Below are 12,501 nucleotides of genomic sequence, written 5' to 3'. Positions count from 1 at the left end.
CCTGACCGAATTTACACCCCTAGTAATAACTCGATCAACTAGAGGTGTAAATTGGGTTGTGCTAGCACGAGCACAGCCCAGTCCAACACGCTAAAATCTGAGCCCAGCCCAGCACGTTAGTTTCATGGGTTGTGCTGGGTTAGCCTAATCGGCAGAGTAGCACAACACAGCACGCGGCACGGATAAGCATGTGGCCCAGCCCAGCACAACACGTTAAGAAAGCACGGCATAATATGCACAAGTACACCATATAAGAAGGCATAATACATCACATTTTTTGTAAATTTCACAAAGGAGTCACTATTCTAGCTAGTTTTTGACATTTTATGCTAGCTTATTTTTATAACAACACATATAATACCTAAATATTTGGAAAATATATTTCATTTTGACATTTTATGCTAGATTATTTTTATAACAACACATATAATACCTAAATATTTGGAAAATATATTTCAGTATCGTTGTTATAATGTCGTTACCTATATTTGGCTAAAACATTAACTTACATGACAATGATCCAATTTTATATTGATAGGTTATTTCTTTTTATTGAATAAACTTGTTAATTTTACTCGAAATAATTTCAAATGAGATGTTGTCTATTTAGATTCTAGTGATAATATTCGACTTAATGTATACCATTAAGTGATTTCAAATTATTTATAACACGTGTGCCAGCACGACCCAGCAGCATGTTTATTCGTGTGTTGTGCCCGTGGGCTGTGCTGTTCGTAGTTTTTGACTAGTAAAACACAGCACGACACAACACGTTTAAATCGTTTGCACAGCACAACACATGGCATGTGAAGCACGCGATTTCGTGTGTCGGGCTGTGCCGGGCCGGCACGTTTTACGCCTCTACGATCAACTATGGCTCCTACACTGGTTCAGTTTAAGTCAGAAGCAAATCATGTTAAATAATTCACAAAATAAAAATTAAACAATCAGATTTTTTTTAATTTTTTTTAGCAAATGCAAATATTACTTAAAAATTATCTCAAAATAAATGAGTTCTTACATAGAAGGCAAGAGAGCAACAAGCTGCGCCGCAAGCCCTTTTTGAATTGTGAAGCCTATCCTTTTAAAAACAAACTCTCTCGAATCGGGGCTTATGACATTACTGTTCATGACTTTCTGGACTCTTTTGAGGAGTCCAACCGCCTCTGCAGCTAAGAAACCAAAAGTATCAAAAGCAAAGGGATAATCAGATTCATTTTTTATTTTATTTTACAATTATCTTTGTAGGCGGGTTAGGAAAACGGAAAATTGGTTATTTTACAATAGCAAGGATGAAACTGGATTCATCCTGACTTAAACTTAAAAAATAGCAAGGATGAAACTGGATGCATCCTGATGTAAATTAAAAATAAGAAAAAGTATTTGAAAATGGGTAGGATGAAACTGTTTACATCCTGACTATTTTTACATTTTTGTCCATTTAAACAGTATCAAAGTCTAAATATCCTTTTCACCCAGGAATTGTTGATTTTGATCTTTTTAACCAATTTTGTGGAAAATTGTCAAAATCAATATCTGCTTCAACTCAAGTCATAACGGGAGAAATTATGATTATGCTTCAAGAAAATGACGAACAAATATGACATAGTACCATTTTTGAAAATAAAAAGAAATATTACATCCATAACAAGTATAAGCTTGTGCAGCATTGCATAAGATGGCTCATCTACTTCCTCTTGTTCCTGCTGCCAAACAATAAAGACAAGTAAAACAAAATTCTATAGAAAACAGACATACACAAAGTGATCCACAAACAATTCCATTTGTTTAAATCGGTTGCATCTTGTTTTCTAACTATGTCTAATCCAGTCATTAGACATGACTTAACTGGTTCAGCAGTACCTTCGATAAGACATAAATCTGGCCTGTCGAATTGGTTCAATATCATAGCTTGGTAAGGGAATTTCACTACAGAAATATAGTGGTACCAGATCCAGTATGATGGAAGTCTATCTCTATGGATAAAGAAACCACTGAATAGAAGGAATAAACCAATTGCCGGCATAACTACAACATAACCCAGTACAATATTAGAGACCAGTCCTGAAACGAAAGTAACTACTGAATGACCTGCCAGAAATGACGCGAATATCACAAAGTAATAGAACGCGAAACCAGAATTTCCGCCATCTAAACCTACTGACCAGAACGTTATTGATGCTAGAATCATAGATACTACAAGTAGTACGGGTATATCTATGATTGAGCGATATACGACGTAAGATGAGCGACGGTATGCATTGTAAGCTGTTTCTCTCACAAAGATGTACTTGTCTTCGAAGCATGCTGCGAGTAAATCTGTGCAACCGAAGAAGATGGTTGTTGCCATAAAAGCGAAGAAAGCTATCCGTTCTTGAACCCCTGTTTCTGTTTTATCAAGGTGCCAAAATACACTCCCGAAAATAGAAGCTAGAACTAGAGCGAGACCTATTTGAAGCATCATTACCTCGGGTATTCTTTTTGAGTTTGTTAATGATCGTTTCACGAGGACAATGATTTCAACCCAAAGTGGATTTGCAAACGATGTCGGACCATTGCCACCGTAAATGAGTTTGCCTCTTGATATGGCCTCCTTTAAGCTTTGATCCAATCCGGTAGGGTACTCTGAATTTGAAAGATGATTTAGCTTTTTGTGCCATGATTTGTTGAAATCGACCATACTTCTTGTCCCGCCAGGTACACGCTCAAGTTCGCGGTATAAATCAAGCATGAATTCGGTTCTATCTTCATTCTCAGGGACGCAATGACCATAATCTGACAAAAAAGGTGAGAGATTAGCTGCCGAGCCATAGTAGACGGTTTCCCCCAGGGAGAGGAAGATCAACTGGTCGAGAAAGGAAACAACTCTGGGACTAGGTTGGTGAACTGACATAATTACTATCCTCCCACTCCTGGCAATTCGTTGCAGGACTTTAACCACCATAAAAGCACATGACGAATCGAGTCCGGATGTTGGTTCGTCGAGTAACAATAAAATAGGATCATGAATTATCCCAACTCCAATTGAAACACGACGACGCTCACCACCAGAGATTCCTCTATGACCTTCATCTCCTACAATGGTCTTTGCTGCGTCACGCAATCCTAGCTCATCAATGACAGTTTCAACTCTTTCCATCTTCTTGGCTTTCGAGAGAGAACGAGGCAATCTAAACTCAGCAGAGAACATGAGTGTTTCTTTAACTGTTAACATAGGGTATAACAAATCATCTTGCATGACATAAGCGGATATCATTTTAAGAACCCCGGGATCTAGAGTTTCACCATTCATTGTTACCGACCCTCCCAAGCTTTCCTTAGAAATCCTATTGGCAAGTGCATCAATCAAGGTGGTCTTGCCTGAACCACTTGGTCCAAGAATAGCTAAAATCTCACCTTCTCTAGCTTCACCTGAGATATCATTCAGCAACATTTTTCTATTGGAAGGCGTACTTGTTATTGCTTGGGTTTCTTTTCTGCAAAGGATACCACGGAATGTCATTTCCCTGCTTGTGTTAATACCGTAAGTTAGATTATTGAACGCGAGAACAAATGGAGCTACAGACGTCTTCCTTGTCATCATATTAGCTTCTTCAAGATCGTCTTGAATAGACATGGAAGTCTCTCGCAACTCGACCCCTTCATGGAAATCTAGAGCAGTAATCATATTTCCTTCCATTTACGTTCTACTCTTGGATGTAGTTGAGAACACTCTTTTTGATTAAGATGGATGATAGTTATTTCAGTTATACCTTCTAATTATAGTTTGACAGACTTCATGGTAACCCAATTTCTTAATTCCTTTTTCATCATCAGCACCTCTTGAGACAGCTTGCCACCTAACTAGAAGTTATGACATGATGAAATATTTTTTTAATCATGAAAATCTTGGACTGGGATTTGCATCCATGAACCTAGGTGTCCTACAGTTGCAATCGGAAGGATTGTAAATTTGTAATAGCATTAACAACAACAGAATCCGTAGATATATCCTCAAGGCCGCCTCATATCTAGCTACTATTTAGGCTTAATATATGGAATATGTGGAGTGTGAGTGAGCCCCCTCGCCCCTCGGATACCATGTGAAAGTCCATGGACATAACTCTTAATTTGCTTACTCGGTCGGAATTTTCAATAGATTAAACAACAGATCCATGCACTACAAAGATTGCCTAATGATACGTGTGCTAATTTATATCTTGACGCTTTCACACCACATGCGTTGAACTAGTTTTAAAAAATTACGTCCAGCATATTGATTGATTCTCTTAGTGACCATACTTGCTTGCAGGCTGTGCCTTTTTACTTACAGTAAAAGTAACCACTGTTTTGAAAAACTTGCTTTTTTTGGATCTTTATGGAGATCGCAAAAGACTAAGTCACATCTTTTTAGTTGGCACCAAAATGTAGTTGCTATATAAATATAGTAAAAATACGGATAACTGATGCCAAAGTACAACTATCAAAATAACACTGAGAGCATAATAAACTAGATATGTAAAGGACATCATATGGAAGAAAGAACTTAAGGGTATCATTAAGGAAAAAATGAATTGGTACGTGCCAAGAGCTCTTTAGTCCATCCAACCATTTATCTAGGAGACTAAAACACTCTGTTTACAAGATTTGCCCTTGTAATTTGGTGGTAAGTAAGGCTACCACTACACAATTTTTAGGTTTTAGCAACCCAAATTAGCAACAGAGAAGGAACAGAGAAGAAGCCGTTGCTAAAAGTCAACAAGAGCTAGCTGTTGCAAATATTGAGCAACAGATACTTCTGTTGCTATTTCGGAACGTTTCCATGTTGCTATTAGTAACAGCGAAGATTTCACGCATATGGCTCACATGTGTGGCTGGTGACACTATATTTTTTCGCCTGGTAAACTATTAATTCTTTTCAAACTCAAAGATCATTCCAGCCCCTCACTCCCACATATTTGTAAAATCAGTTGAGAAAGGTAATTGGAATTATCAAATCCAGAGAACTTATGTATCTAGAATTAACTAGATAATTTGTTGGCTAGATAAACATAAAAGAGTCGTTAAAGAAAAATTTAGACAACCTAGAAGCGTTTCCGTCTAGTCCGATCGGTTGTAATACGAAAACTCTGGATAAAAATAGAGTGTCCAATGACGGTTTGTGTAACCCCATAAATAGGCATGATTATACTCATTTGTATTCAAGCAAGAATCAAATCAATATCAGAGAAAGTTGAAGTAACCAAGTCTTTCTTCAGAACCCTCTCTACTAGAATTCTAGGAGCTTTATAGAAGCAACACTTTTATGCTCCGATATCGCCGTAAATACCATCAAGTGTTTTCAAGTTATAATATAAATTTCCAACAATCTAGTGGCATGCTTCTAGGGTGCCAGAGGTCCCGAGTTCGATTCAGTTAGCTATGAACGTATTATTAAGTACTTGAATTCCAATTTGTTTCAATCTTTTTCTTAATCGATAGTATACTCGGTAGGTATTCATTCATTGGTATCTTCATTGTGTTCTTTTTATTTATCCTTATGACACTATTTGCTTTGCAGGTCAGTTTAATATTTGTGTTGGTGATTTTTTCCTTGAGGTTATATATGCTAACATATCTGCTTTGTAGGTCATAAGACCCATCTACAGACTTCACGTATGTCGATGTGTTGCCTTTTCCATGCTATTATATACTAAATCTGTGTATGGTTATTTCCTTCCATTAGGGATAGTGGTTTCATATTACTGGAGAACTTATTGTTCTTTGCAAGGACTTACAAGGTATATTACTCCCGTCCTTCCTTCTTTGTTTTCTAAGAGCTTATTGTGCATGTAAGAAATTAATGTCTTTCATATATACTTATGCGTCATGAACTATTTACTTGATTAATCTCGAAAATGCGGTGATCCCATTATTTATTGTCTTTTGTTGACAAAAACATCGTTAAGAACTGCATCTATTGCAAAGAGTATTTCTCCCTTTTCACTTCTGCAGACTTATAAAAAAGAAAACAACTTTCTTGTTTCCACTAATCCTGTTTTTATTTATGTGGGTTGACATTGGATCCTCGGATCATCATCAATTTGGTCCAGGTTGATGTATCCAGTACAACATTCAATACTTGTCTGATTTCTTCCCTTTCCAGTAAACCTTTGGAGCATACACATATTTTTTCAGGAAGTTATCTCCTCATATGAGAGTTTTTGTATATGCTCCAACGGTTAACTTGAATTTAATTATGTCAAAGCTAAAGTAAGTGATGTGAAGGAGATAAAAAGGCGTGGAACTGAACCGAGTGATGTATCAAAATTAGTAAGTTATTAATCTCAATATTTACAGATTTTATAGCACATAAATTGGAACTGAACGCGAGATTCTAAACAACCATGGTGTATTTTGTTTACCATTAAGGACCTCTGTTTTCGAATGATATTGTGGAATGGATGTTTTATTTGAATGCAAGATCGAGTGATACTCATCAGTGGTTTTTTTTTCCAGGTGTGTATGACAGGCATCACCATCCAATTGAATCAATCTCTAGACTAAGGGAAGAGCAGTCCAAAACCATGATCTGGAAGTTGGTGTATATATGAAGGTACTAATGATGTCACCAAGGAACCTGGTGAAGTTGGTGAAGGTATGAAGTTGCTTCATAGAGCTCAGGTGAAATTTTATACTCTGTCACATGATTAGAAACCCAGCTACTAGTGAAATATTAGGTTGAACTACCATAGACTTTTAGTTAATGGGTTATGATAGCAGACAAATAATGTTTGTAACCATTCAATTTAGCATCTTATCAACATTCATCCATGAAATATTTGTATGATGTTTGGATGTCAACTATAAGACATTTCAGTTAAATATTTGTATGTGGCCATGTGGGTCATTAGATTGAATCACAAGAAATGTATGCATCAGGGTAATTACAGAGAAATATTTGGGGGAAATCTATTTTGAATATAGCAACGAAGACTTGACCATACTTTTTTCAGTTGCGAAAAACAATGGTTGGCATGTGCTGCTAAATTCAGGTCAACAAAGACTTGAACTGAAATTAGCAACAAATAAAAAAACTGACATGTGTTGCTAAATTTCCAGTTTTGCAAGGGCTGAAGCAGTTATTGTTGCTAACTTAATCGTAACACTGCAATAGCTGATGCTAAAAACTGCAACAAGGTGTTTTGTAGCACCCTCGCCCCTGCAAATCATTCAGCAACGGAAATGTTGCTAAACCCTTAGGTGTAGTGACACATTAGTTTATAAGTTCAGGGTTAGAAAGAAATGAACACATGGTCGCAGTATTTTCTTTTTGTTGTTTGGGACATGATAGTTAAATGTGGTTAGAAAGAAATGACATTCTAATTAGTAGTATTGGCTAAATAAGAGAGATAACTTTCTTTTTTTTACGAATATCAAGTTGTTGTTGCTTAGCTGGTCTATTAATGTTGTTTCCTTTGAGAACATTAAGTGTCCAATAATTTTGTTTTCTATTGGGTGAATCTGTTAGGAGGGTAGTTTGTTGTGAGATCATTATTTGCCTCTGCTTGTATTTTCCGAGGGTGTAGAGTTGTCACTGTTTTTTACTAATTCAATCTTGCCCTTTTTTCATGGTTTTCTGTATATGTATATATATATATATCCTCAGTAATGGTAAACAATAACATCAAGAGAGATAGATAGTGTATATATGAAAAGATTTTTAGATTTTTTTTTCTGTCTAAGTAAAAAATTAACACTATCTCTTCAATATTAGTGGTTGTTCACTATAGCAATTATACTGTGTGTGTATATATATATATACATATATATCGATGCACAAAATAACACAACCAAATATTTTGGACGTGAGCGACTGTTTCTAATTAATATAGATTTCCTTTTAAGCTGTCAATGTATCGTTGGTGTATTCAACTTCATGTTCTAAAATCATATCTAAATAAGATACCACAGCGACAGCTTCAGGAAAATACGCAAATCAGCAAATGTAATAATTTATAGCTAGCATTTGAATCATAAACAAATTTCCCGACGGTATGGATACGGCCATTATTATTCCATTATCCACTGGCAGCTGCCCTGACATGTAATTATGAAGAAATGGTACTTAATTTTCGTTGCTGGTTCCCATGTGTTTATGTTTATCCAATGAAAGCCACGATCTCTGGCACTTGACGTGGTTAAGCTGTAACTGTTGTCCCTCGGAGTGTAGATATGGATCCCCATATTGCGCAATTATTAGGTGATGGACTTTTTAGAGAATGCGAGAACATGTTTGTAATTTTATCTGGCATCAAAAATTACATTTTCAACCTATCACATCTCACAAAATCCAAAATCAGCGACGTTCCACCCATTGAAGAGCAGTCTGGTTACTTATTATACCCTTAAAATGCAATTCAAACTCTCCAAAACAGCTAAACTGCCAGGAAAAAAGGTTTCCAAAATGTTTATTTTTCATTGCAATGTGAAACTGAGTACTTTTCGGTTTTCAACTTAGTCTCCTAAGTAATCTCTTTTTGGGAGATCTACTTGGTAAGCTTTTGAAATTGTTTTCATTTCAAAAGACTTGTTTCATTTAATATTATGGCCTCAAAAAGAGGTAATGGTGGTGGATTGCTTTCCTCAATCAAGTCTAGCTTGTGGAAATCTGGAAAGATCCCTATGAATGAATCCACAAACAGGTACACAAGAGTATAAATCAAGTAGCACTAATGCCGATTGCTTTACGGATTCTCATATTATTAGTTCATAGCTTCTTCGTGTATGTACTCCTAGAATATAATTGAAATCGACTTTTGGCTTTTACAGTCATGGAGGAGTGGAATTTGTAAGTCCAGAGGGAGACCCAGCTAATGCAGCAGTAGAAGCTACTAAACAAAGATGGAAGCCAAAGGTAATTAACTTGGGCATGTTTTTCTCATTTTACCAAATACAAACCTCAGGGATATTTTATTTTTCTTTTGGATCGAGTTATTAGTTTCTTGTTTCCTTCTCAGGAACGGCAAGGTTGGTGGAATACCGCGAAGAAGTACATTGGAATGGATGTTATGTATCTAAGCATTCTTCCAATCGCTCTTTTAGAACCAAGAAGCCAGCTTCAAAGAGTAGCAGAGGTAAGTACATTGGAATGGATGTTAACGTATATGTATATATTCACTAACAGTTGAAGGTAATCAAATCTCCTTATGATCCCCATTGCAGTCGATGGAGTACTCTAACTTTTTGGATCGAGCAAATGAATGTGAGGATCCTTATATGCAGTTGGTGTATGCTTGTAAGTGCTTTTTTTATTGTTTAGTTGTAAATTTAATTGTTACGTACATGGCAGTACATTGAAATGTCATATATGGTAATCTACTGCAGCAACATGGTCACTGTCCTTCTTCTATGCTTTACGCCGGACGTTTAAGGCATTTAATCCCATACTTGGTGAGACTTACGAAATGGTGAACCACGATGGAATTACCTACATCGGAGAGCAGGTGAGCTTCTTCCCATGACAATAGTCACTGCATTTTCCCTTTTGGCTCTCATGATCATATATTCGAACATTTCTCTGTGTCAGGTGAGTCACCATCCCCCAATTGATGTTGTACATGCTGAGAACGAACATTTTGTGTTGGACTCCACAAACTGTATAAGGACCAGACTGTTGGGAAATTCACTTGATATCTATCCTGGCACAATGTAAAAACCTCGAATCTATTTCTGTGCATATATATGATCCATCATGGTTTATGGCTATGATCTAAATTCCAGATTTATATCTAATGTTGTGAATCAATTTGTTTTTGGGTTTTGGATATTTTGTTTAGAACTAGTTTTGCAGTTTAGTTAGCAAGATCTGCAGTTCAATTGCTGCAACATTGATTTATTATATCGTTAAAAATCCTTTCAGTTGTTAAATTTGTTATATGTATTATCATTTATCACTCTATTGTTTGTTATCCAGAATGCGTATCACCCTTAAAAGAAATGGTGTTGTCCTAGAGGGAACCCCTCCTAACGCAAAAGCATACAACCTTATATTTGGTCGAATGTGGATTACTATATGTGGCGAGACAACCATAACGAACTTGACCACTGGGGACTATGTTGTGCTAAAGTTTCAACCGTCTGGCTGGTTTAGGTACGGCTATATAAGCTTCTCTCTTCCTCAAACCCTCCTTCTTGGGTGTGTCATATATTAGCCTTCGTATGATGATTTTTACGAGATCTCTCATCTATAAACACAAGTGTGCCTTCGTGCGCAGGGGATAGAGCGACGTTCAAGTTGAGGGTTTACTTTCATTGCATACCCTTTCCTATATTGTTTCTTTTTAATTAACTTGTTAATGTGCAGTGGTGCCCGGTTTGATGTGGATGGATATGTTTACAATGCTGCCAAGGAACCTAAGATATTTATGACTGGGAAATGGACAAAGTCTATGAGTTATCAACCATGTGACAAGAAAGGAAAACCGCTACCAGGAACCGAACTAAAAGAGGTAAGATTTATTATTAAATGCTATTTTACCTAATCATTGATAAGTTAGCATGTTTAAATGCGGATATATAATGTTTAATCTAGTACAATTTCTTGTTCAGAGAAAGATTTTATTCCGAAATAGCACTTTGGTGCACTCAGATAAATGTTTCTCGCTTTGTTTTTGAGGTAGAAAAAGGATTTCGTAGTCTACTAGTTTCATGGTGTTGTTTTATATGCAGATATGGAGAGTTCCTGATGTTCCAGTAAAGGATAAATATCACTTCACATACTTCTCACACAAGGTAAATAGCTTTGACACTGCACCCAGGCAGATGTTAGCATCAGATTCCCGTTTACGTCCTGATAGATATGCACTTGAGAAGGGAGATCTATCAAAAGTCAGCCATCAGAAAAACAGGTCTCTTTCTCTCTCTATACATATATATATATATATGTTATAATGCTCTTCTAATGTTTTATATGAATGAAACTTATAGGTTGGAAGTGAGACAGAGAAAGGAAAGGAAAAGGAGGGAAGCCAATATCGATAAGTATACTCCAAAATGGTTCGACTTGACTGGAGAAGCAGTAATTACACCATATGGTGATACCCAAGTTTATAAATACAATGGTAAGTATGATGAACACCGGGAAACAGTGAATAGCTTAAACATCAGCGCCGATGAGGTTGATGGGCAACCAACTGAGTTTGATCCTTGGCAGTATGGACAAGAAAAACTGGCTTGAGCCACCAAGAAGATTTGCTGACTAAAGTTACCTTACATTGCTGAAGAGTTAATTTTGCAGGACTTAGGGGCTGCAGATCTCATTCTAGCGACACTATACCAATTTAAAAACCCAGTTGATATAGGGAATTGAAAACCATTCAGAATTTTAAGTGTGTTTTATTTCTTCTAAGATCAGCGTAATGAAAGATGGCGTGTTTGCCTGCTTGGAATGTGGATGTGTCCTAAGAAATTGAAACCAAGTATAGTTTAATTTGCATTGCAACTGATTGGTGCCACTTCCATCCATTTTTATGATGTTCATATTTTCTTGGGTATTGAACAAATTTTAGGTCACGTGATAAATTTTGGATCACTTTTAAATCTTGACAAATTTTGCGCTAGATGACAGTTTTTTAGTTATCGTATAAATTCTAGTCACTTGTAAACCTAGCTAGTTTAGGGGCTATATAAATTATTTGAGGCCTGGCATTTTCTTCACCCACCTAGACTATGGGATAAGGGATGTCTAAGCTAGGTAAAAGTATAAGTTATCTTCACTATTTAAATTCAATCCTAAGCCTTATCCTTCTAAATTTGAAACCTATTCAAATCCTTTAAAAACTAAAACCTATTCAAATCATTTTCTTCACAAACTTAAATTGAAACCTAACTTCATCAATCGATTCTAACTACATCGATTGGTTTAAAGGAAATTTTTCATCCTTTTTTAAAACAAATCAAACTAAACATTGTAGATACAAACTCATCACTCTTAATTATATTTGTGATTTTTTTATCCATTCAAAATTGATAATTACAAAAATCTTGGTTTTATGTGTTTTACCACATTCGGTCGATGTTCATGTCCACATTGACCGATTTTTACAGTAATTGATCGATGTTCATGACAACGTCGACCGATTGTTCTTTATGTTCTTCGTGGTTGAAGAACATTAAACCCACAGTCGGTCGATGAGGACATTTATATAGACCAATTCTGGTTAATGGAAATCCCCATTTTTTCTTGATTTAACAGTATGATATGCAAAGATGGAATGGTTGGATCCAAGACCTATTATAACTTGTCTAAATCCAGAAATATTTCTTTGCACATCATAGATAATGAAATTACGAGTTCAATGCAAAAAGAATGAGGTCATTCCGACATCATATGAAGAAGTTGTGAGCAAAAAAGTCGAAAAAAATGCACATATTTACAATCGGTTGATAAAGGCATTTATGTAAACCGATTCTTGCAATACAGAAAAACTCTTGAATATTAGTATTTACAATCGGTACAAATGAGAAACTATATCCACTGGT

General features: G+C 36.1%; 2 protein-coding genes across 2 annotated transcripts; one reads left to right on the top strand and one right to left on the bottom strand.

The window, feature by feature from the left end:
* Positions 1-1,687: 1,687 nt before the first annotated feature.
* On the bottom strand, positions 1,688-3,679 carry LOC113339604 (ABC transporter G family member 2-like). The gene has a single exon (XM_026584845.1). The coding sequence runs from the start codon at positions 3,677-3,679 to the stop codon at positions 1,688-1,690; it is 1,992 nt and encodes a 663-aa protein (XP_026440630.1).
* A 4,754-nt stretch (positions 3,680-8,433) lies between these two features.
* On the top strand, positions 8,434-11,438 carry LOC113340301 (oxysterol-binding protein-related protein 3C-like). The gene is made up of 10 exons (XM_026585507.1): positions 8,434-8,663; positions 8,791-8,875; positions 8,979-9,095; positions 9,184-9,256; positions 9,346-9,464; positions 9,548-9,669; positions 9,935-10,111; positions 10,325-10,469; positions 10,690-10,868; positions 10,948-11,438. The coding sequence occupies exons 1-10, from the start codon at positions 8,566-8,568 to the stop codon at positions 11,195-11,197; spliced, it is 1,365 nt and encodes a 454-aa protein (XP_026441292.1). The 5' UTR covers positions 8,434-8,565; the 3' UTR covers positions 11,198-11,438.
* The last annotated feature ends 1,063 nt before the right edge of the window (positions 11,439-12,501 follow it).

Source organism: Papaver somniferum, unplaced genomic scaffold (genome assembly GCF_003573695.1).
Source record: "Papaver somniferum cultivar HN1 unplaced genomic scaffold, ASM357369v1 unplaced-scaffold_21, whole genome shotgun sequence".
In the NCBI taxonomy this organism is placed as follows: domain Eukaryota; kingdom Viridiplantae; phylum Streptophyta; class Magnoliopsida; order Ranunculales; family Papaveraceae; genus Papaver; species Papaver somniferum.
This window is presented reverse-complemented; position numbering and strand designations above follow the sequence as displayed.

Bases quoted from the DNA above. Each gene is read 5' to 3' on its own strand.
- LOC113339604 (XM_026584845.1), bottom strand. From the start codon at position 3,679: ATGGAAGGAAATATGATTACTGCTCTAGATTTCCATGAAGGGGTCGAG.
- LOC113340301 (XM_026585507.1), top strand. From the start codon at position 8,566: ATGGCCTCAAAAAGAGGTAATGGTGGTGGATTGCTTTCCTCAATCAAG. The intron at 9,465-9,547 runs GTGAGCTTCTTC...TCTCTGTGTCAG, and splicing joins TTACCTACATCGGAGAGCAG to GTGAGTCACCATCCCCCAAT. The intron at 10,470-10,689 runs GTAAGATTTATT...TTTTATATGCAG, and splicing joins CAGGAACCGAACTAAAAGAG to ATATGGAGAGTTCCTGATGT.